This window comes from Sceloporus occidentalis, unplaced genomic scaffold, assembly GCF_023333645.1.
Source record: "Sceloporus occidentalis isolate IW3139 unplaced genomic scaffold, rSceOcc1.0.p SCAF_18, whole genome shotgun sequence".
Taxonomy (NCBI): domain Eukaryota; kingdom Metazoa; phylum Chordata; class Lepidosauria; order Squamata; family Phrynosomatidae; genus Sceloporus; species Sceloporus occidentalis.
In genome coordinates, this window is record NW_028316998.1 from 15,078,217 (window position 1) to 15,102,911 (window position 24,695).

A 24,695-nucleotide genomic window follows, 5' to 3' on the forward strand; every position below is an offset into this window, starting at 1 on the left:
AGAGACCATGATCTTCTAGTGAGATAGAAACTCTAAAATGCATCAATTTTCCCATATTCTCAGAGGACTCTGATAGCAAATCACCAATCCCTTTTGGATAAACGGTCATGATTCCAGTTGAAGCCAAAACTCTCAATGTGTACGTTGTAAGAGAAAGAGATGCTGGATAACGTACATTTATACAGTAGTAATAGTTTAAAATTATCAGCAGACTGTCACATATTTCAGTAAAGGAGGATTGCATTTTACTTGAGCAGGGCATGGGACTATTACCTTAAAAAAGCATATAAAAAGATGCATTGATCTTGGCACAGGTTAACAAATGTTTTGCATGACCTTTTGTAAAGGGTGCTAACCAGTGATTAACATTCTCTCTGATTTTCCAAATAATTGTCAAAGCTCATAATTTGCTGTTGGCTGGTTGTCACCACAGTGTTCATTTATGGCCTTTTAAATAGCTATTTAAATGATTAGAGTGACCCTAATTACAGTGGCCGGAAGTCTTATAAATAGGGGTCTTTTATTTAAAAGTATTTCCAGGTGATCCGCTTCAATGCATTTAAGGAAAATACTGTCATTAACTACAGCAGCTGCCACACTTCCCAATTCTGTATGTTTGTGTGTATCTATCTATATATATAAATGTGTGCGTATAATATACATACATTAATTAAAATATTAAAGGTTTATATATAAATGTAAAAAAAAATATGGTCGCTTACATAATTGCAAAAGGTTTTCTAGTGATCAATTAGAAAATTCCAAAATGTTGTTGAAAGCCTTCCCAGAAGATGTATATATAAACAGCTTTGTTTTTTTCTCTCCTTGAAGGCAATTTGACTAAACACATGAAGTCCAAGGCACACAGCAAGAAGTGTATGGATATGGGTGTTGCTGTTGGTCCGATAGATGACCAGGATACAGATGATTCTGGTAAGACAAATCTACTTACATTACAAGTAACTTGTATAAGTATTTCACATAGAATTTGACGGCAGTTAAGAGCCATTCAACCCGTCTAGTCTGCCCATTTTCCCATCTCCTATCAGTCTGCCCATTTTCCCAACCCTTATCAGTCCTTGGTCTTGTCCCGTAGTGAGTGTAGCTTTAGGTCTATCCCATGCCTGTTTAAATTCCCTCACTGTATTAGCTTCCACCGCTTCTGCTAGGACACCATTCCATTTATCTACTACCCTCTAATCCACTGACCCTCTAGTTCTAGTTTTGAGCTCTATTCTAACAGCTCTCCTCCATTCAAATAAGCCTGCCTCTTGTGCTTTGTAAAATCCCCTTAAGAACTTAAATGTTTTTATTGTATTTGCCCTCTGCCGTCTTTCCTCCAAGCTATACATATAAAGATCCCTTAGTATTCCCAGATTTATATCCTGCAAACCACTAGCCATTCCTGCTATTAATGCCTCCCCCCATACAACCCAGCACCCTGCTTGCTTTTTGTGACGCTTTACGTCATTGTCTGTTTACCTTTAAGTCATCAGAAGTAATTACTCCTCAGTCCCTCTCTCCCCAATGCTATATTCTGCCTTGGGATTTGTGTCCGAAGTGCATGTTTTTACTTTTACCAACATTAAACTACAGCTGCTACATTCTCAACCATTCATCTAATTTACTTTGCCTCTTGACTTGCCCCACCTGGAAGTTCTGCCCTATTGCAGACCTTTGCATCATCTGCAAATAGACATACCTTACCATTAAGACCTTCTGTAATATCACTAATAAAAATATCAAACAGTATGGGTCCCAATACTGAACTTTGAGGTACCTCACGAGTGACAAGTCCTTCCTCTGAATATACACCATTAAATTCCAACCTTCTGCCTTCAAATACTCAACCCTTGCCTTATCCACCCAACTATTCTGGCATCCAAACCCAAAGACTGCAATTTACTTATAGGCTTTCTATAGGGGACAGGTAGTAAACCTGTGTCGTTTCTGATCATCCAAACCATTTAATTCCCGATATTTTTAACAATCTTCTCCTTTAGCATGGCTTCCATTATTTTGTCAGCTACTGACGTAAGGCTTACTGCTCTTCCCTGCTACTTTTTTGTGACGTGTTACTATAGTGGTATCTTTATATTTGCGTGTGTGTTCACAGTGTTTCTAGTTATGTTTACAAAACACGTGAATGTTTGTTTTCCATCCAACTATGTTTTTGCTTCAAATAATCACATCGACCTTAAACAAGAAAGTAAGTGTTCAGAAGGAGTGTTAGGCATTTTAATTAGAAAATAAGAACTCAATTTTGTTGCTTTTTTTTATTAATATTTTATGTATTTATTTCAATGCAACATATGTACTTGCCACTTTGTAAATAATATATTTATTTTTTTGGAGAGAATTTAAGTGATCACTTTTACTATAATGTGATGTTTTTTACCATGTGATTTTTGTATTTTCTTAATAAGCACGATAATTATTAGGCTTAAAAATGCAAATGGTGACCATAAATGGACAGTGATAACAATTTGGCAGTAATGCAGCTTTTATTATTTTGATACAATGAATCCCATGACTCCAGTTTCCAGTATAATAGGGTTAAGTTACGATGCTGGTATATAGTTTGTGTATTTTGGATTTAACCGTATTCCAGGACTCTCGCTAATGAGATGCATTATTACTGTTAAGCATTAAAATGCACAAAACAAAACATTTTTTAATTTAAGAGAATGTAAAAATGATTTCTTCAACCCTAGCTGTTTTTTTTTATTTATGTGATACAGCAAATGCCAACATCTCATCTGGTACTAGTTTCTCTGTGTTCTAAATTATAGGGAAAAAACCCATTAGAACATTAGGGCGCCTAAGTACAGAGAAAAAAAAAAAAGTGGAAATCAATTAAACTTTTTGCACAATAGCTACCATTGTGTGCCAGCTGCTGCATTTTTGGTCAAAGGACCGTAATGTGCCACACAAACTAATATTTTTACAGATGCATTATTAGACACGTGGTAGTTAACATGTGGACGGTAGTTTTCAAGTGTAATGGATTGATAACATGATTTTGTTAGAGTGGTTATTTCTGAGTGCTTGTGATCTAAAATAGAGCAGATATCTCATTATTTAGTTGTATGAGATGCATGGAACCTTTCCTATGATGATAATGGCATTCCGTCTTTGAAAAGTTTACCGATTAATTTTGAACTGCATAAACATAAGGCAAATGCGTTGCAACTTTTTAAAATAGCATCTCATTAAATATGACCTTTCATGCGCCATTTAACGACAAATGAGTTAATAACGGTCAATGGCCTCCACGTTTTTGAAACCACCTCAAAGCCACCAAAAATAACTTAAACTATGGATGCAAAATTAACCCTCTCACAAGTAAAGTGCACAGAACCTTTTACTGCCTGTTTCAAAGCTAGGCTGGTATTGGTGTCCTTTGTGTTAAGATTTGTCATCATTTGGGTTTTAGAAAATCTTTTTTTTTTTTTTTTTTTAGTTTCACCTTTTGTGTCTATAATCACCCCTGTGGCTATCAGCTACAAATCTCCTGACTGGCGGAATGGCCTGTCACCAAAATACAGGCCTACAATGTCAGGAATGTTAATATGTGAATCAAGCTGTCAGGCCAGGTGAACCATTTAACGTGACAAAATGCTACCGGGAATATCCGATTTCTCCTTTTCTGCCCAAGCCCCAGTAGATATAGGTGATAATGGCTGGAAGAAATGGATGCATAATTTATACTAGTTTATACTATATACAATAGTCTATACTATAGACAATACGGTTGTACAAATAAATAAACTACATAGCAAATTTAGCAAAATTTGCTTGATACTTCTGACTAAAAATTGTGACAAAGCAAATGAGGCTGAATAAAGAGACTCGTCTAGATCATTAGAGTGTTTGTGTATACTTAACATGTCTGTGAAATTCATATAGTTAAAAAAACGTAAAAAAAGTAAAAAAAAAAAAACAAAAAACCAAAAATATATATAATGTTCCTAATTAACAGCATGCAGGCTTGATTTAGATAAGCTATTCATATTGTTTTATTTAGTATGTTTCATTACAATAGTGTACTAAAAATACTAATTCGTGACATGTAGGCCTTGGGAAACAAAAAGTGAAAAATAAGTATGAATAAATTAAAACCCCCTTATTGCGTGTACTTTATGTCAGCCTTTTTGACTTCATGTTCTGAATTGAAGATTCAGATGTAATTTTTCCTTTGTTACTTTGTGGGATTGCAGTTTATGCCGATTTCTTATCACTGATAGTACTAGATATTACAAGAGGTGGATTACCACATAGGAACCGGAGGGAAAAAAAACTGCCTCCATTATCCCAGCAGGTGTCACCCTTTGCCACAGATGAACACCACGTCACAGCCGCACAGTAGCGTCGTGTTGTGAATGGCATATAATGTAAAATACTTTATAAAATTATTAGTTTACAAATAATGGTTTTATCACTCTTTAGAACTTTCACCATATCTCTGATGCTAAGAGCAGAGAATAGAAAAATATTGATTAAGCACAATTTCTAAACATGCAGAATTTGTATGATGATTATTCATATTCTGCAGCACTGTACGGTTGGTAAACAAGACATAAGTAGCGCATCACATAATAACAGGTGAAGAGGGCCCTGCTCGTAAAATTTAGAGCTGCAACAACTAATCGATAAAATCAATAATTAAAATCGCTGTCAACGATTTTCATTATTGATTAGTTTAATCAATTTTATAGAATATAGTGACTTTAACACCAAGATCCAGATCCCCCGCAGTGCTGCAGGAGACCTGGATTCTCCTCTCTACCAGCGAGTGGATATCTGTGTGATGCATGCAGACAACCTCCGCTGCCGGTGCTTCCTCTGGGGCTTCTATGATGGAGCACAGGAAGCTCTTGCATTGCCGGCGCTCCACCATAGAAGTCCCAGAGGAAGTGCCGGCAGCAGCAGAGGTTATCTGCGGGGATCTGGATCCTCCTCTCTGGCAGCAGGTGCACTATGCGCACAGACAACCTCTGCTACTGCCCTCCACTTCCGCAGGGCTTTTATGACGGAGTACCGACGTGACATGATCTGCCGGTGCTCCATCATAGAAGCTCCAACGGAAATACCGGCAGCAGCAAATGTTGTCTATACGCATTGCGCAGACGTTCACCGGCTTCGCCCACTAGACACCAGGGAGTCTGGAGCTGGGGGGCAGAGTGGCGTATCGGGGTATAAGGCATATCTGGGGGCTCAGTGCCCTATAGGGGGTATAAGGCATATCTGGGGGCAGAGTGGCAAGCCTGGGGTCAAATGGGGGGGCAGGTTGGCAAATAAAAACAAGAAATGCATTTTTTATTTAATATGAAAAAATAGTTTACATGTCCATTAATAATTACTAGTAAAACTTTTTAGATATTAAAACCTAGTTTGAGAAATATTGTTTCTTGTACCTTTTTAAAATCTAGCTTTTATTATTATTATGTCAGTAAAATAAGAAGGCAATTAGAGCAATGCCATTGTGATAGAGATGAAAGTGTTGAGTTCCCAGAGTGCAGTAACACATGTTAAAGTAAATTTTAAGTTTTCTATTCTGCTGTTTGTTTTAAAAACCCAGTTTGTTCATGAAATCGTTTTAAACATATTGTTTTTTTTATCCCAATAATCGAAAAAATAATTGGCCAACTAATCGATTATGAAAATGCAGCCCTAGTACAATCTTACAATCTAGGAGGATATACTCATGGGGGGGGGGAAATCTGATGTGTAAAGGTCAGCGGTAGTTGTAGATCAAAAGCTTGTTTAATTGACAGAGACTGTATTCTGACTAATTAGCCCATGTGAAGTTAAAGATGTCATATTTTTATTTCAGTGATAATTAATACTCTAATAATTCCAGGAAACTGTGTTGCCATTCCTGTGGGCTATTTCAAATGACTGTTCTAATCTTTTTTTGTAACCTTGGGGTAAAACAGTGAATGTTCATACAGCTAATGTGTTTTTTTTCTTAATCTGGATTAAACTAGAACCCTGACATTCGATCAAATGCAGTTTTGTGCTAAACCACATACGATCAAGAAAGTACTTGTGTTCTTCAAAGACTTTTTTATGCTCCTGCAGGGCAGGAACATAGGACTTTTTTTTGACAAATATTGTCAGGAATGTAGATCCAGTCAAGTGACTGACTTTTTTTGTACGGAAAAGTCCTGTTAAAGATAAATTGTTGGATACATTTACTGCTTTTTAGGCGGTTTAAATCCAGTTCTATGCAGTTACGTGAAAAAGAGATCGTTTGCGAGGCTTAGTTAATGGCAGTGAATTTACTCCCACTCCTCCCACACGTACTTCAGACAGAGGAAGATGAGAAATCACCTTTAACATCATCTGTTGTCTGAATGCTGTGCTAACAGTCATCCTTACATTACTAAACTCCTGTCTTTAAGAGCAGATTTAAAAAAACAAAACAAAAAAAAACTGTGAACACAAAGAGCAGAAAAGGAGCGTTTCTTCCTCAACGCCACGTTTATCAATCAAGAAATTCTATTCTATAGGGTTCTGTAAGCATTCTCTAACATAAGCAATTAAGAGAAAGGAATATATTTTGAGCCTTAATCCTTAACTTTTGTTCAATATAGTGTTTATGTGTTAGAAGAGCGATAGAACTCAGGAAAAATTGGGTATATCTGGACAACCCAGTTGCTCATTTTTGACTGGATAGTCTGAACTGAATTGCGGTGGCAGCCAAGGAATTTTCTGAAAGACGCCTAAGACAAAATTAGCATAAATAGTAAACCAGAAAAGCTGTTACAAAGGGCATAGTCCCATAAAGCATTATACCATAGATTTACAGTGCAAGAATGTAATGAAACAATAACAGATTTATTACATAAAATTGGCTAAGGGTGGGGGTTATACGTTATGAAGTCCTTGCCCAGATGATATTGCCAGACAAGGGATAGCCTTCATCGAATCGGCCCTCCGCAGCTAGAAAGACAGCCAACCTCTCCCAGGCGGGGTACAAGTGTTCTTATCCAGGTTTATAGCACCAAGGTCCATAATTCACCACTAAATCAATTGGATATATATAGAATGAAATTACTTACTTTTTATTTTATACTCGCAACCCAACCTGTTTCGTTGGACCACCAACTTATTCAGGGGTTCATATACGAGTGGTATCAACAGCCCAGAGATTTTCACAGGAAATTTTAACCTAGTTTAATTTTGCATGACATCTTAGTAAATCCTCCCTTAACAGATCAATAATTTGTATATCTACAATTAAGTTAAAAAAAAAATATAGGAAAGAAAAAATATAAATTTTCCAATTTTGTCCTAGACTGGTAAAAATTCCTTCCCGGCTACTACTAGATCGACATTACAAAACGGACTTTTGACTTCATTTCTTACAAATGGTTGCAGTGCAATTTACATCTTATTTGCCCTTACTGCAAACCTTCTTTCCTTTAGTGAATAAATGTTCTTCGCGTAAGCTGCCTCATACAGTCCCTTTCTATTACATTCTTCCAGCTCTCTTAACGTGAGCCACTCAAGTAATGCAGAGACACAGAGTGTGAATTCTCAGCTGTTGTCAAGTCTATGTATACTGTTGATCCTTAAATCATTTCCAAGGGGTTAAAAATGTATATTAGGACAGTGCAGCATATTGTAAACTTGAACCAACCCATATGTGTTAATAGTAATCAATTAATTGATTTAACCTTGGGGTTCTTGTTAAGCTATAGTATGTTTACTTAGAATTGCAAAATAGTAATAAAAACATATTAATCAGATCACTTGATTAAGAATGAAAAATGCTTTGTCATATTCCTTTAAAATTGAACCCAAGGCAAGCATGAATGACAATAATATTTTTTAAGTGCACCCATGTGTTTTTTGGGGCTTTTGTGTGCAAACCTGGAAAATTACCTGGGAATTGGGCAAAATATCTTTTAGATTGTCCTTGTCTCATTGTCATTAGTAAAGAGGTTTTTCATCTCTAATATGCCTGGAGTTCAAGGAGATTAAGCTGTAATTAGTACCGGTGGGCTTTAAGAGGTCAAAGGTGTTGGTGATGTTTGCAGAAGAAGGGGGTGAGGTCACCCAGGCTGTTTTAGTTTAAAGAAAATAATGATAGAGGTCTGTTTGCACAGGAGCAAAATGACAACCCAGACAACACAAGAGATTAACACTTTTCCTTCATAAAGAGGTAAAAACAAACAAAGTAGATTCCAGAAAAGAGATGGGTAGTAGTACAGGATTTCACCCGCTCTCAAAAGAAGGGTTTCACATATCGGTCATTTTCATTTGTAATTAATTGTATGAATTTTACCATTTACGCAGCCTCCTTCAGATCATAAAATAGTTGCCACGTAGCCAGAGATCCATTGGGTCAATAAAACTTTGTGTGTATGTATATATATATTACAGTAGGATATATTTGCCTACAAATTGCAGAATTGCATTTATCATTTCCAGTAGTTCTAGTAGTTCAACCAGATCCCAGGGTGTTTAAAGTGGACTTTCAGATGTCTTATGCATTATAGTGCATATGATGGCTGACTTGTCCCTTTAAGTATTCGCAAAAAGCAACCCTGTTTAACCCTGTGCTGAGTAAATGGAGGCTACTGTTACTGTGAATAATAGTTGCCGATCACTTTGCACTTGTTCCGAGAGAGATTTCCGTAAAGCGGTCTAAATCTCATGTCGCCCGGTCACTGGGAGGAAGCCAACAACCACAGCGAAATCGATAGTGATTAAATATATCTCCTTTCTTAATTTCTGCGTTCTCTTTTATAATGTAAATGACACAGGAATATGTGCTCACCAAATGACTGAGAAATCACTTTAATGGCCAGAAGGTATCTTCTAACAGTTTGAATTCAACTACGTTTTTGTTCTCCTGTTATCGCCTATATAATAGACCTACCAGAAGTGACACGTGACGTAAAGAGGTTGAAACGGTGGGATAGAGCTGGGCTTTGTGTTTTTACCTTTCATGCATCACTCGCTGAAGGAAGCAAGCCCTTTTGCCTGTAAGGTTTAAGAGCAGGATGATGAGGAATATGTACACTCTGAAAGCCAACTTGAAAGGGATGTGCAGTGAAAATCTGTCTGCTGCCAGTCACCCAGAACCAAAGGCCTATTTAGTTTTACTTGGTGCTGAGGATCAAAGGGGGAATTATTTTGTAAGATTAGCTATGTCCACAAACACAGGCAGCTGCGATGCTTCAGGGAGCAAATGAAATCAGGAGAAGGAGCTTTGATACTGGGTGTTTCCTCACTGCTGGAAGAGGTACATCATTTAAGCAGGCAGTCCGCTATAGCCACTAAATCATTGTCATTCCAAAATGTCTGTCTGCAGGCATATTATATATATAGGTACCACCTTTGTGGACAGTTTTACATATTTTCTGCATATTTTTTCCATGTATTTTTTACACAAGAAAATAATAATTGCTATTTTTAACACTAATCATTTGTATAAATGTTTTCCTTATTAATTTTGCAAATGTTAATTTATTGATATTTTTCTTAAAATGATTACTTACAGATCTACAATGAGAACACATGTATATGTACTACACATGTTTTATATATATACTCTATATATTTGTGTGTGTAATATATATATATATATATATATCTGACATCCCTTAGAAAAGGAGTTTCTCCTGCAAGAGATTTTGCAAAATGTGAATTCCCCTCTTTGTACATACCTGCTTTAAGTGCAATTTTAGAGCATTGCACAACATAAAAATGCCCTAATCTTAAAAAGGAAGTCATGTATGTGAGGAGCACCTAAAATTATCTATGTCCTGGGAAAGCCCCCTTTTTTTAATCTCAAATAAATTTTCCAAGAATGAAGGCACAATTCTTTATTATGTATTTGGCAATGTGAGCAAGGGAATGGAATTACGTAATGTTCCTCATAAATAATTCTATTTTATATTTTACATTCATTGTTAAGGCTCTCTCTATCAGTCTGAGCTGCCTTTGAACTTGTAATCACCAGGCAATGGGTTTGGTAATGTATATTAAGCACTTGGTATCCAAGGGTTTGGTGTACATCATCTAAAAAGATTAGCTTATTTAATGATGAAAAAAAGTAATAAATTGGGACCTTATGTATTTTCCATATGAGTAGCCATTTGCATGATTATGGCTCCCTCTTTTTAAGTTACTACCTAGTGGAAACATATTGGTTCAGGCAGCCTTTGTAAGGGTGCCGTAAGTAGAAGGATAGAATAGTGAACGCTGTATTTGTTTCTTTTATTGTTTGTTTTATGCGATTAAGGCTTTGATTCAATTTAAAAAATATTTCCTTGGAATATTCATCTTTATTACTGACAAATGTGCCATACATCAATCCAATCCATCTGGTGGGATTTTTTTGATGCTCTGTTCTTGATGTATCCAGAAAAAAAGTAGTTGATAGGGAAGTGCAGTCCTTCCTCAAATATATTGCTGATATTATGTGCCATAGAACGTGCTTAAAATAGGTAGCTAAAATGTGATAAAGATTTATTTCATTTGATAAGAACATGTTATATTTATTGCGAAACCAAGTTCACATTCTCTGTAGCCCACAATGCAAACAACGCTATCATGCAATGTTTTAAATGTAATTACGTTGAAGCCAATGTTTGGCCCGTCGAGTACAGAACAAGATCAATATTCATATGTTTGGTAACTTACCGCAATCTATGTTTCTTCATAAACACACAAAACATGGCTGTGCAAGTTGTGATTTGGCATCAGCGTATTCTGGGTTGAAAAATTGGCACAAGTCCATGGCCCACAAACGAAGCCAAGTGTGTTAAAGTTCTATAGATAAAGCTCTGTGCCTTATGTACCAGTTTCAAATGATGTTCCATAACAGTACAACGTTGCTAGTCCTGTGAAAATGGCTGTGTGTCGTCCAATCACTGTTACAAAACCAGACATATTGTTATTGTTTTAAACATTTCAACTAAAACAACTTACTTTCTTTGTGGTTTGAAAACCATCTTCTATATCTCTGTATATCGGTAGAAGAGAATAACAAAACATGCCCAAATATTTTTTTTCTTCGTCAGGTGAGAGACCAAAGTATACCGGTGATCGTTCGGGATTTGAGGCAGAGGATTCTGATGGCGCAGAAGATGATGAGAACGACAATGAGGACGAGGATGAGGACAGCCAAACTGAATCGGGTCTTTCTGCTACCCCATCTGTTACTGCAAGTCCTCAGCATTACCCCTTCCGAAACAGCCAGCAAGAGGCATCAAGTGCTGATGAAGATAGCAGAACACCACATTGTTTTTCGCAATCAAATTCAATGGACATTCTTCCTAAAGCATTAATGACCAGGATGACCGCAATTACTGCTACGGCTGCCTGCACACCCGAGAACCATGAAGCAAAGGCTGAAGTATATCTACAGAAGAAGCTTGTACCTCGGAACACGGAAGCATTGTTTCCCAAGTCTCTGTGCCATCAGATGTCTGTGGATTATCCAGACCCTGGTGAGAATTCGGAGTCCTCCACAGAAACCATAGCTGGGACAACAGCAAAAGTGAGTAGTTCCTGAGTTTTATGTTTATATTCTGAAAGAGAAACCATAGGTATTGGTACCATAGGTAAGGCTATTCCCAAACAAGCTTATTGGGTTAAAAGGATAGTAAACACGCTACCTCACCAACGAAGAATACACATGGAAGTACTTGGTAAGTACTATGATCTTTAGTGAGCCAAAACCGGTGATTCTTTGTTATCACTGACATACTTCCAGCTTTTTATAACATTTCATCACATCCATATGAGCTACAGCTTGCCATGCCTGATGTAGGCTTTACATCATGCATATAAATCTGAAATGTGAAATTAGTTTATTGTGATTAAAGTGAGGTGGCATAACAGTCTTTTCAAAAACATGAATAGCATGCTTTTACTTTTCAATAATATCAGCTGATGAAAAGAAAAAATTTGTAAAAAATAAAAAAGATTGTAAGTAGAAATATTATTTGCAACTGCTAGCAACATGGCTTTCATTGAAATCCTAATGTAGTCGTGGGGAGAAAAAAGGCAAATCTTAGATGATTAATACCTCACCATTGAGAGGTTGTCTACATACCTGGTGAATGACTGATATTGATAATATTAGTTTGATTTATGAAGTAACAGTCTTGGCATTTGGTAGGTTATATTAGGGAACCGATTAGCCATACATCAAATATACTTATGGCAGTGATGGACACGTAATAAGTCTGTTGTTATGACTCCCCACACACCAAATATATGTTCAAAAGTGTAAAGTCCAGTTCAGAAATCCTGTATTTATACTTGATGCGAAGGTCTTTACAGCTGGAATAACAAATTATATATAAATGCAGGCATGACAGATATCGAAGGGGGTTACTAGTCCAAGCCGTTGTATATGTGTACTCCTTATGTCAATAACGTTGCCTTGTTGGAGGAAAATTGTGCCTAAATTTTAAACTCTATACAGAGCCTTTATGAATAGCAGATTCAGTGCAAAGGAGTGTCCTTATCAGCATAGATTTCTTGTTGATTGTGACATTCCACTAGTTGCTAAATAGTGATTTGTCTTATGTACTTAAAACCTGTTTTACAGCAGTCCTTATAAACCTCTCCAAGTATTTCAGACATAAATTGTATTGTAATGCTTCTCTTGATCCAGAACGCATCGCCTGTGAATGCTCCACCTTCTCCAGTCGACAGAAGTACGCAGACAATGGATTCATGTGCAGGTCCATCGGATTATGAAGCTCACCGGCAAAAATCATCTGGCATGGCACCGCAGCCAACATCAATGGCGACTCCTCCAACACATCTTTATAGCCATCTGCCTTTGCATTCTCAGCAGCCGGTGACATCGCCCTTCAGTATGATCCCAGTGGGAGGAATTCAGATTGTCCCTGCTGGTCTAACAGCATACTCAACATTTGTGCCCATTCAAGCTGGACCAATGCAGCTCACAATTCCTGCTGTGGGGGTAATTCACAGGACTACAAGTAGTCCAGGAGAAAAGGTTGCTGAGGTACCCCGCACCTCAAGTCCCATAGGCATGGCTGAAGTAAATGGAGTTCTCCCGTGTATTCCAATAGGTCAGATTAATATGCCAAGTCTCAGCACACAAAGTTTACAGCCCATTCAGCCTCTAAATGTGGAAACATTAAACATACTAGGCCTGTCAAACACACATGTAGCTCCACATATTCACCACCCTGGGCTTACTCTAAATGCATTGGGTTTACAGGTTTTGACTGCACCCCACAGTAACCCCAGTCCACAGACCCACATTCCAGGCCTCCAGATAGTAAACATAGCACTCCCCACCTTAATCCCATCGATCAGTCCCTTAACAGTAGAAGGCCAGGGCGTCGCGGATAAATCCCCATCAAGCAGCAGAGCACCTTGCCAGGGTCTAGTCAGCTTTTCAGGGTCGGACACCAAAAGTACGGGGAAAGCGGAGTCTTCCCCAATCACACCAGATATTACTGACAGTCATATGACACTGAGGGACTGCACTGTTGTGAAAGATAAAAACACCACTTGCACTTTAAATGCTGACAAAGGGGTTCTATTAAGTCAACATTGTAATGTTGGCACCAATAAGACTAAAACAACTTCCGCTCCAGATCTCTGTTTGACATCTCAAACTAGCAAGCCACCTGCCAGTCAAGCTCCTTCCCCCATTAGACATCAGAGGAGAGTGGATTTTGTCTCAAGGCAGAGCACTGTGCGGTTTTGTGATTCCAGCAGCGATGATGATGAGGACAAATTGGTTATAGCAACTTAGACACTTGTTACCATTTTCCTTTTAGATTTTTTTAGGGTACATTTGCAAAGAGAGACTTAAAGGTGTATTTGAAAACCTTACTTATCTTTAAAGCACATTATTTTTTCTTACACATTACTTATACACGTGCAATCATGAACTCTTGACCAATATTTTTTTTCGTTGTCTGCTCCCATCATTTTTTGTATATGTTGTATAAACAATTGTGCCTTTCTGAGTTTTTTTTTTTTTGTGTAGAAATCTGTACATATCAGTGAATAAAATATAAATATATACAAATATTATATATGTACATAACCAAGGTAGTTGCTTGTGTTTAGTACGTAAGTATCTCATGTTGAGTAAAATTATTAAATTATGAAATACATATGTATATGTTGCACTGTTAAATTTAATTTTTTTATGGATGTGGGGCAAATTTTTGTGTATAGATCTTCTATGTAAAACTCCATATTTATTGTGTCCATATTAGTCTTGAAATATGGTTCTGTCCATCTGTGTAGCTTTACACTTAAGTAGCTTTACACTTAAGAGAAGAATTCTGTGTTGACAAATGTTCCAGTAAACTTTTTATTACTGACTTTACTATGTGTTGCATGGTGGTTTTCTGATGTTATACTAATATGATTATCTGATGAAAACCCTGTTTAAGAACCCCTGGGGTTGTGGGCCCATGGAATATGCATTTATTTAAGCGCATAGTTTTCACGATGAAGTATCACATGGCCAGTTTTTCATGGTTTAAAAGCTCTGAGTTATGATCTCTTATGGCTTCAAGTGTTCTATGGCTGTTAGAACATCAAGCTGGCTGGCAAAAAAAATTCAATAGTGAAGCTGTATATCTCAAAAATGTACTTGTTTATTCCCCCAGAAAATACTATTTTTTTCCAACCTTTATTGTTATAAAAACGTTATAAAATAAGATTTTTTTTTTCTTATTAAGTTCAGAATTATTGTGATCTAGGCCTGTAGAAACTCGGTTAATACGAATCCTCTATGGATTTATATCCTTCTCATATATATATATATAATATAAATATTTTCTCAGTCATAAAGTTCCGGTTTAAGATCTATCTATAAACAGTATTTAGCTGGTAATTATATTTTTTGTAAATACAATAGCCCTTTTTTGTAAATGTGAACGAAGAAGCACTCGACAGAGAAAAGCACTAATCAAATCCTGAAGCAAACAATGAAAGAATTAACCTATTTGTGTGTGAGCTTATTGCTGTGCACCGTGTGAAACCTTTCCTTGGTTAAGAAGAACAGCCATCAAAACAAGTTGATTCTGCATCACCTTTTTGAGGAACGTACTGATTAAAGAGAGCAAATGTATCAGGATTTACAAACTAACTTAATGCTCCTACATGTGTAAAATAATTCAGCAAAGTACCTTGTTGGTGTTCGCAAAGTTGGTAGCCAGTTTCTTCAATTTGCGTTACAAAGGGGAATCCCTCTATGCTTCTCAATGCAGAAAAACACATTAAATAAGGTAACACTCATATGTATTAAGGTACATGTGTGGGCTGGTGTGTATTTTTATTTTGACAAGTTTGTCATAATTGTATTGATCAATGGAAGGTTGTATTTTTTTTTTTTTTTTAACCATCTTAAAGTAGACTATAGTCTTCAAGACCGGCCTTTAAAAAAAAAAAAGTAAGTTTTTGTGTACATGTTAAATATTTTGTCCAAAGGCCAATTGCTGTAGTGCCAAGACCATGGCCTTATTCGATTTTAAACCTGATTATTTCCTAGCTTGTGTCAAGTTTATCACTTGCGTTCTGGCACAAGCACCAAAACATGAAAACCTGTCCTTTGTTCGTCTTCAAACAGGTGTGCCTTATGTAGCAACAGTGGATCCGAAATGTGATACTCTTTAGTGAAACATAGCCCAGAAGAGATATACAGTATCGTTTAGATTGAGAAAGGCTAATGTTTTTTTTCTGTGGTGGTGTTTTAATCATTACTTAATGTATTATGTTTTGTTCTTTTAAATAGATTTTCTTTGTTTTTCTGCGGGTAAGGGTTGTTGTCTATTTAGGATTAGTCACTTTGGGGAATTTCTATTTGCTTTCACTTAGGCTTACACATTTCCTAAGGTCCTAGGTCATCTCATGCAAGTTAATTTGGAGAAATATTGCCATAGATTTCAGGAACACTTGCCTAAATTTTGAATATTCCAGTATCAGTAACAACTGTAGCACCAAATGGCCAAATGTTAATAATAAAACCCCATGGATGGAAAGTACCCTTTGAGATAATGGAGCCCAATGGCTGGCACCTCCACTAGTTGGATTCACCTTAATATTTCCATTGTATAACAAGATGTATGTTATATTGTGGTTCTCATCGAAATTATGACATGGAGCAATGATGTCAATATAGATATATTATGCATTTTCATTTTCATTATGATTGGTCAATTCTAAAAATATGTAGCCTGCTGCATTATGTGATCTTGATCCTCTTTTATTCTTGGAGGTACCATGTGGCATTGAGCAGAAATTTTATTTTTTATGTTTAGGTTGCAAAGGGAATTGGAACAAGTCTGATAATTACAGACAAATGTAAAGGACCAACATGTAGTAACTGCATTAAGAGAAGAACATTTACAGCAATAAATCCATAGGCAGGTGATTTTTTGAAATGGAAGGCTAGGTTAAGTAACCTCTATATAACGGTTTGGAAGACATTTCTAAATAATGGCTGGCGATTAACCCTTTTAGCAATATTTTAACGAGTAAGGTATATGTTGGAATTTGAGCTGCTCTAAATCATGCTTATAATATTACTCCTCATTAATGTGTCATGGTGGAGAAGATATAGAATTCAGAAATTTCCATGTTTGTGCAATAGTGCAAAGGTTGCTCTGCTTTTTCAAACTGCATTTGTTAACAAAGCTGCCAAGTATTGTGTTAATAACATATGCCTCTACTAGGATAATCCTTTGATGCTGTACATTCCATGTGCCCGTTTACGGAACACTTCACTCTTCTCTATCTAATGTACGGCTCTACCATCAGTGCAGAGGATAGAAGTTTATTTGGCAAAGAGAGAGGCAAACCAATGTATTAAAAAGAAAATCATTTTAGGACATTTTCCTTATTGTACATACATATGTTGGTCAATTACTATGACTCTTATGTGTTGCTAAACCGTTTTTTTTTGATCACTAATTAGTAGCTTTATTAAGCAATTGAAGAATACAAAATTTCTTTCCTATAACCAATAATTAATATTTATCAACAAGTCAAAAACCACTGCTGTGTGTGTTTTTTATTGGATTTCCAATTCCCACAATTGTTAGCCACTGTTCTGCTTTTTTACTTCCAATTTTAGGAGGCAATTTTGCTTGTTACGTATTGTGATCTCTAGCATTACAAAAAGAAATAGTAATACGAGCTCTAATTACAAAAAGAAATAGTAATACGAGCTCTAATTACAAAAAGAAATAGTAATACGAGCTCTAATAGAAATCTCAATTTTTTTTTTGTGATAATTCAATGTGGTTGTCGCCGCTGAAAAGTCGAAGCTGACCAGACTCAACTGTATTTGCTTCCTTCTGCATGCTAACACTCGCGTAGTAACATTAATGCACGGGTTGCATGTGAGTGGATGCTTGTGCATGTGGCAATTACATTTTAGAAGTTGCAGCCAAGGTCCTGAGAGTTCAAAAACAACCTCACCTACAATTTTATAAAAATGGGGGGGAAACATTACAAATAATCAAATATACACAGACAGTCCCCATGATGCCCTCGTACCTAAAGGTCTATGGGTTTTTTAGTGTCCCCTCTTCCCCCGCCCTGTGTATCGCGGGATGGGTAGTACATTAAACCCACACATTACTCCCCTTTATAGTAATTTGATGGGTGATGTGAGCTATTTGGCCCATCAGTCCTTAGTCTTGTCTTTGGGAGAGCTTTATGTCTATGCCATGCACTATATTACCACTTCTGATCAGAGGTTCTTTATCTCTGTAAAATGATTCTTCCGCAGATTGGAATCGATTACATTCCCCGTAGCTGCAGTAAAGTTGATACGAGTCAATTGTTTTATGGAAGCTTTAGTGAATACACAAAAATATATTTGCTGGGATAATAAAGTAAAGGACTAGTTATATTTGCTACCTGCAGTTCCTGCAAATTTTAGGTATATACTAAAATGTTTTCCAGTAGCCAAAGAAATGCATTGCGCTAGATTATGTCAAATACAAATGACTTCTTGTATCGCAATGGCACAAATTGGTAATATACTTTCCCCATCCGTTCATTTTTAATGGTCAGATAAAAAGCATGCTTGTAGTACACTTCTTCAATAACATCGCATTATTGGCAGACTCTTTGCAATGCTGATATTCATGTCTGTCGCTATAGATCAAAATTGCTTAGGGTTAAACTTTATGTATTTGGCCTTTGCCTTTGTTTTGGAATTCCTTTTGTTTAACTGTTTGTTCTTGAATCCTTATTGTTAAACTGCGTTTCATTTCTAGCTCAGGGAGGACGCTGGCTATTGGCTTTAGCAAACACAATCTTTTGTCATTCCTAGGTTTGCTGGTAATTTATCCACAAAAAGCAAGAAAAGTGTCTAGATAAATAGAAACTGTTTTCTACTAAATTTCTACTTAAACAAGCACTTTGCACCATAGTGCATACCATCTGTCTTCACCCATTATGCCTGTGATAAAGGAACAGCTCAACGGTAGCTGGCTAGGATTCATCCAAATGATAGATTTATTATGATATTGAATAAGTCTTACCATATATACAAGAATGACCTCGCTTTGGGCACTATTTTTTTTACCCTTTCAGGCTAGTAGAATTGGAATACTCCAACTGCTGTTCATGTCAATATAGAAGAAATGGAGGTCATGAGTTCTGGGTTGAGAATGATGAAACAGTGGAATGTTGGCAGCGTGTCTCCTGCAAATAAACTTTTTGGGTTTTTATCTATTCAAGACTCTTCCTGCACAGACAGATAATGTCATAATCACAGTATGCTTCATTAGTTTAATGATACGTGGGACTCTTACAAAAATGTCACAAACATTATAGCTTGAACACAGGTGACTTCTGATTGTGCCGTCTTTAATTTAAATGGACCTCCAGAGTCTTTGTGCTATGGACACAATTCCCCTTACCTCTACCTGTAGGCAGTGAAGCGCGGTAGAAGTATATCTGAAGTATGTTCTGTTGCTTTGGAATAAATAGCAACCATGGTATGAAAACTGAAAGGAAGTGAGGAGGATTAGCATTTACACTATGACACTGTTGCTTCAATCCTGCTCTGTTAACAATATCAAAGAATCCCTCTAAATGCACTTTTCCGTTTTTTTTGTATTGTTTAATTTGGGAATAGTAGGCAGAGTAACGTTTTCAATTAATTATTTGGGTATTGAACGTATAAATAAGATCTTTAGTTAACCACAGAAGTTACATAATGAAGATGTCAGTTATTTTCAAGAATGTCAGCATTCCTTTTTCCATATTGTTACTTTAGCGTAACGGTTCAATTCATTTCACATTTATGCTATGACTGGGGTAAATCAAGGCATTTCATGTAGTAAAAACAGCTTCATCACACATAGACAATGCAGAATAGAGGTCATGAACATATTCAGGTCTTCATGTTTAAACATGGAAAGGTCAGAACTTATTAATCATTAATATAAATCATAGATTTGAAGACCTATTATCAACACTAGAGCCCAATGTAGAGACACGTCAAGGGAGGTGCAGTGTCATACTTAGGCTGTCAGCAGAATTCCAATACATTCTTCATTGACGGGTCATGGGTAACGAAGAAAAATTTGTGGGTGATGCCCTGGATTTTTCCTTGACGGAGGCAGATGTTATGTGTCGGAGCTGGAAAATTAATCTGAATAACTGAATGTGACATAACATAAAATAACAGATGGTCTCCAGTGCTGGATTCTATTATTATTTGATCTCAAATGTGACACTTTTTTTTAAGGTTTGTCTGTTGGTCTATATTATACACTATATTAAAAGGAGTCCGTTTTAAATATCTCTGATGACTTACCACGGGAGGTCTTAAATACCTCCTGTTTGCAGTAAGAAGTGCATTCCTGGCGCTCGGTCATGTAAGCAAAAGCCTGCTCAGAGATCAGCTAATTAGCTAGGCTTGCTTAGTTCTCTTTAGTAATGGCAGGTTTGTTTTGCCCAACAAGGTCAAATGTTAAGACCTGTATAATTCAGTGGCAGTAGCACTGATAAAACAAACTTTCCTTTCCTTTTTTAAAACATTTAACCAATGCATAATAGAACTTTTAGCTTTGTTAAATAATCAGTCAATAAGCTATTTAATGGGCTGTGTAGACAGGAGTTTTCTCGGTGGATTTATGTGACCAAAATAATGAGTCTGGAAATAAATGAGTAAAAAGAAAGTATTTTAGAATAGTCCATTATATAATAAGCTATCATAAAAGGTGCCAGAGGAAAATGTTTTAGTAACAATTTTTAATTCCATAAGATCACCTTTCTTGGCTGACCTGGAGGACAATGGCAATAAATGTGACAAAGATTTTATTAAGAATGACATTCATTATGGGGAGGTGTCAAATCTAGAATGTCCATCCATATTTCTATATTTTTTTCCTACAATATGTTAAATATAGGAATATAGAATTTGACGGCAGATGAGAGCCATCTAGTCTGCTCATTTTTTCCTAATGTAGGATCTTAATCAGTCTTTGACCTTGCATTAGATAATTTATGCCTATTATTAGCCTCTACTACTTTTGATGGGAGGCTGTTTCTGTTTATCTACCTTCTCACTAAAGCAAAACTTCCTTACAATACACCTAAACCCGTGGCCCTCTAGTTACGATTACGACCTTGTTCTAGCATTTCTACTTCTTTGAAAAAACTTTTTTTTTTTTAAATCCCTTTCAACGTTTAAATGTTTCTATCACATCTGCTCTTTTCATCTTTCCTCAAAGCTATATTAAGCTCCCTTAGTCTTTTCTGATACATTTCTCTCTAGCTATACTACCCAGCACCCTGCTCTGGCCTTGTTACATTACCGGATTCACTTTAAATCCAAATAAATAATTACCGTATTTTTCGCTCCATAAGACGCAGTTTTTTTCCTCCCAAAGTAGGATGAAAAATCAGCCGCGTCTTATGGAGCGAAGATGCACGCACGCAGGGAGGGAGGGGGGGGGCAACGATATACCGTATTTATCGGCGTATAACACGCACTTTTTTAACTAAAATCCGGAGCTTAAACCCTACCTGCGTGTTATACGCCGATAAATCCGGGGTCGCAACTGAGGCAGGCGGCGGCGGCCGCCAGCAGAGGAGTCCTGGATTTCTGCCAGTCAGGGGGGCCCAAGGGGTGCCGAGCGGTTGCTGAAGACAACCGCTCGGCAACTCTCGGGCCCCCCTGCCTGACAGATATACAGGAATCCTTTGCTGGCGGCGGCCGCCACCGCCACCGCCGCCTGCCTCAGCGCTTCAACTCCTGTGTTGGAAGCGTTTGTCTCGGGTGCCGGCGCTTTACGCTGGGCGCCGGCATATGACGTCAGACGCCGGCGCTCAGCAGTGAAGCGCCGGCACCCGAGACAAACGCCTCACGCTTCCAACACAGGAGTTTAAGGTAAGTGACCGGGGCGGGGGGGGGGATCCTGAGAAGGGGGGGGTTAGGGAGTTAGAGGGGAGATCCTGAGAAGGGGGGGTTAGGGAGTTAGAGGGGAGATCCTGAGAAGGGGGGGTTAGGGAGGGAGGTCTTACTGTGTGTGTCTCACTGTGTCTGTGTGTGTCTCACTGTGTCTGTGTGTGTCTTACTGTGTCTGTGTGTGTCTTACTGTGTGTGTCTTACTGTGTTCATAGCTTATTCAGTTATTGTAATAAATATTTTAGCCCATTTTTTAGCTCAAAATATTTTTTCCTTTTTTTTCTCCTCTAAAATCTAGGTGCGTCTTATCAGCAGGTGCGTCTTATAGAGCGAAAAATACGGTATTCCCAAATCCCTTTCTTCTGTTGTCACTGACAGAACAGTGCCTGCCTATGCTATAATTTGCCTTGGGATTTTTTTTATTCCCAAATGCGTTATTTTACATTTATTAACTTAATACTGCAGTTCAACTATTCTCCTAATTTACTTAAATCACTTGCTTTTTGGCTTGTTCCACCAGTAATATCTACCATGTTGCAGACCTTTTGTATCAGCTGCAAAAAAGTCTTCCCTGCAACTTTTACCATGACTGCCAACTTTCAGTCGTCTGGAACCAGTAGTGCAAAGGGGTTTGCCAGGACCATCGGGTTCCAAGGACTGTTTTTACGGTGATTAATTCAAGTAGAACTTCTTCCTCTGTAAACAAACATGGTTTACATGTCTAGTTTGTATTTCTTCTTTCTGAGGTCCCTTCCTTTCATCTTCTTTTATAAAAACTCATCAGAGGTATGTATTTAGGCAGTCCGCTTGATCTGTAGCCTTATTTATATAACTAAAAACCACCAGGTAGTGGAAATAGCATCAAAGGAAAGCCAGAGGTTTTCTACTCTATATATTTCTAAATACACTGTATACATCTAACACACAAAGGTGATTTGTTTGCATAATGCTCCCAGGGCCTGAAATCCAAAGCCCTATACAGGAACAAAGATGTTTCACACAACTGGCCACTGCTGTGCATACAAAGTCATTTCCACTAATGAAAAGTACGTCTGCATGTGTTGTGTCGGGACGCCATGTTAGACTACAGTATTCTGACACAACTGTATTAAGCTACAATTCCAACATTATTCACTGTGTATAACAGGCTTTCAATTTAAGAAAAATATTGCAATTATGTTTCTTCCCCTTTATAATTATTAAACTGATTCATAAAGGTTTATACATGCAGACAAGAATAGGCTGAATGAGTATTACTATTTTCTATGTATGTGCATGTTTTTATTGTACCCGCTTTAAGTATAATTCAATAGCTGTGGTTTAATGGCCAAAATTACTTGTTTCTTATGGCCTTAACATTCTTTACACTTTTGTATAGTCCCACTCACCCATGTCCACAACTCTTCCTAAGAGAAAGAGTACAAAAACTTTACAATAGTAACAATCCCAGCAGAATGCACACCGGGAATAAGGGTGTCATCCATAAATGTGACTAACAGGATATCAGTTTTAGGAAGCATTTTGTTAAGAAGAGTACCTAGCAAAACAACATGGGTGGGCGGCTGGTTTGAAAATGACATTGAAAGGACGTTTCAGTATGTGTATAATTTATTTAGTTATGTGTACTCCTCTCAGAAGCTTTAGTTAAGTACAAAAATTGAAAGGGGTTTGTCAAAGTTTAGAGCATATTCATGAGCTTTTTGCTATAAAGTTAGGTTGTGTCGTTATTATGTATACACTACATTTGTTTAAGTCCCATTAAATTCGACAGGACTGTTACAATCGGGGAGAGTAATAAAAAATCAATTGCATTAAAATTTACATTATGTAAAAATGACAATGACGTTAACACACATTGTAAGATCAAAATGTAGCATTACATATAAATACGATGTTAAAAGTAAAATTGATTTAAAGTTTGCATAGAGCTAAATATGTTTCTTCTACATTAACATATTTCCTCCCTTGGTTAAATATTAATGTTTACATCAAAATCTATTAAGTATGTACTTTTATTTAAATGTGACAAAATAGTTCCTTTGTTTGGCAAGCATACAGTGTGACATAGATGGTTTACTAGGGAAGAATGCCAAGCAGCCCCTGAACATGTTCTACTGATAGCTGTGCACCCAAGTGCAACATCTACCTGAAAGTAGACATGCAGTGTTTCTCCACGACACACCACACATTTCCTCATAAAAGTAGCAGAGAAGCATGCAGAATTTGCCTCACTGACCTCTAAAAAAAAGAAATTGCCATGCAATGAACAATGAAAATCCTAATTGTTCTTGTTTTACAATGAGGGTATATACGTCAAACACTGTTCCATCTTGCTCCATGTTTGGAATGTTCTAAGCAGATTTTCATAAGACCCAACTGTTGTCTACCCAACCCCCCAGAAAATGAGTTCATAGTATCTTCATGATGTAACAAAAAATGTAAGCTACATGCATTGTTGAGCAGATGGAAAGATAGCAGTAGGGTACACTGACATTACTGTTTCAAATAATGTATTGTTCATTTGGCACACAAAGGGTTAAGAAGTGCTTCTTAGTAAACAGGAAGTAGCACCCAATGTCCGGCTGTAACACAGTCATTACAAGAAATGGTGCATAGTGGAACAATTTTATACTTCCATGGACAGAGTCCGTACAGACAGAAGATGGAAGAATACAGTTGTTCCCTCTATATACTACTTATTGTATTGAACATGTGACAGCTGGACATTGATTGCCACTTCCCCTGTGAGCATTCTGACAACAAAGCATACTAATTGACCACTGCCATGGTGTTTAGTTAAAAGTATATGATATATGATCATTCATTGATTGATTCAAGATGATTCTTTGGCTATATTGTAGACTGCCCACATTTTACAAATGTGGCAAAGCCCAAATCAAAGGGATTAGCCCAATGCTGGATTTACATTCTAGGTTTCCCATGTGTAAATAGATCCATATACTTATTGGCACAATACATCCAAATGGGAAACCAAAGGAGCACCCTATTTGAGATGGTATATGTGGTCTAGTGGGAAGCTCAAACACCATAGAGAACCAGAAATATGAAAACGTATTATAAATTCACTATGACTAAAGTTGAACTCAATAGATCAAAAGATGAAATTGTGCTTGGTGGTAACAGCAAAAATAAATATAACTTTGATTAAATATTCAAACAATAAAAAAAATGGTAGTAATTAGAATAGTAGAGGAGAAAACAATTTACTACCTACGAGTCTATCAGCTCATTTAATAGTCTGGCTTGAAATGAGAAGGACTGAGGAAGC

The 24,695-nt window shown here is 37.0% G+C and overlaps 1 protein-coding gene across 1 annotated transcript in view; it reads left to right on the forward strand.

The window, feature by feature from the left end:
• Positions 1 to 13,768, forward strand: part of LOC149302698 (zinc finger protein 40-like) — a 33,407-nt gene extending 19,639 nt beyond the window's left edge. Inside the window, exons 5-7 of the mRNA XM_089482317.1 lie at positions 832 to 933; positions 11,043 to 11,525; positions 12,612 to 13,768. Of these exons, the coding sequence (XP_089338443.1) occupies positions 832 to 933; positions 11,043 to 11,525; positions 12,612 to 13,768 (1,742 nt within the window). The remainder of the gene's footprint in view (positions 1 to 831; positions 934 to 11,042; positions 11,526 to 12,611) is intronic.
• The last annotated feature ends 10,927 nt before the right edge of the window (positions 13,769 to 24,695 follow it).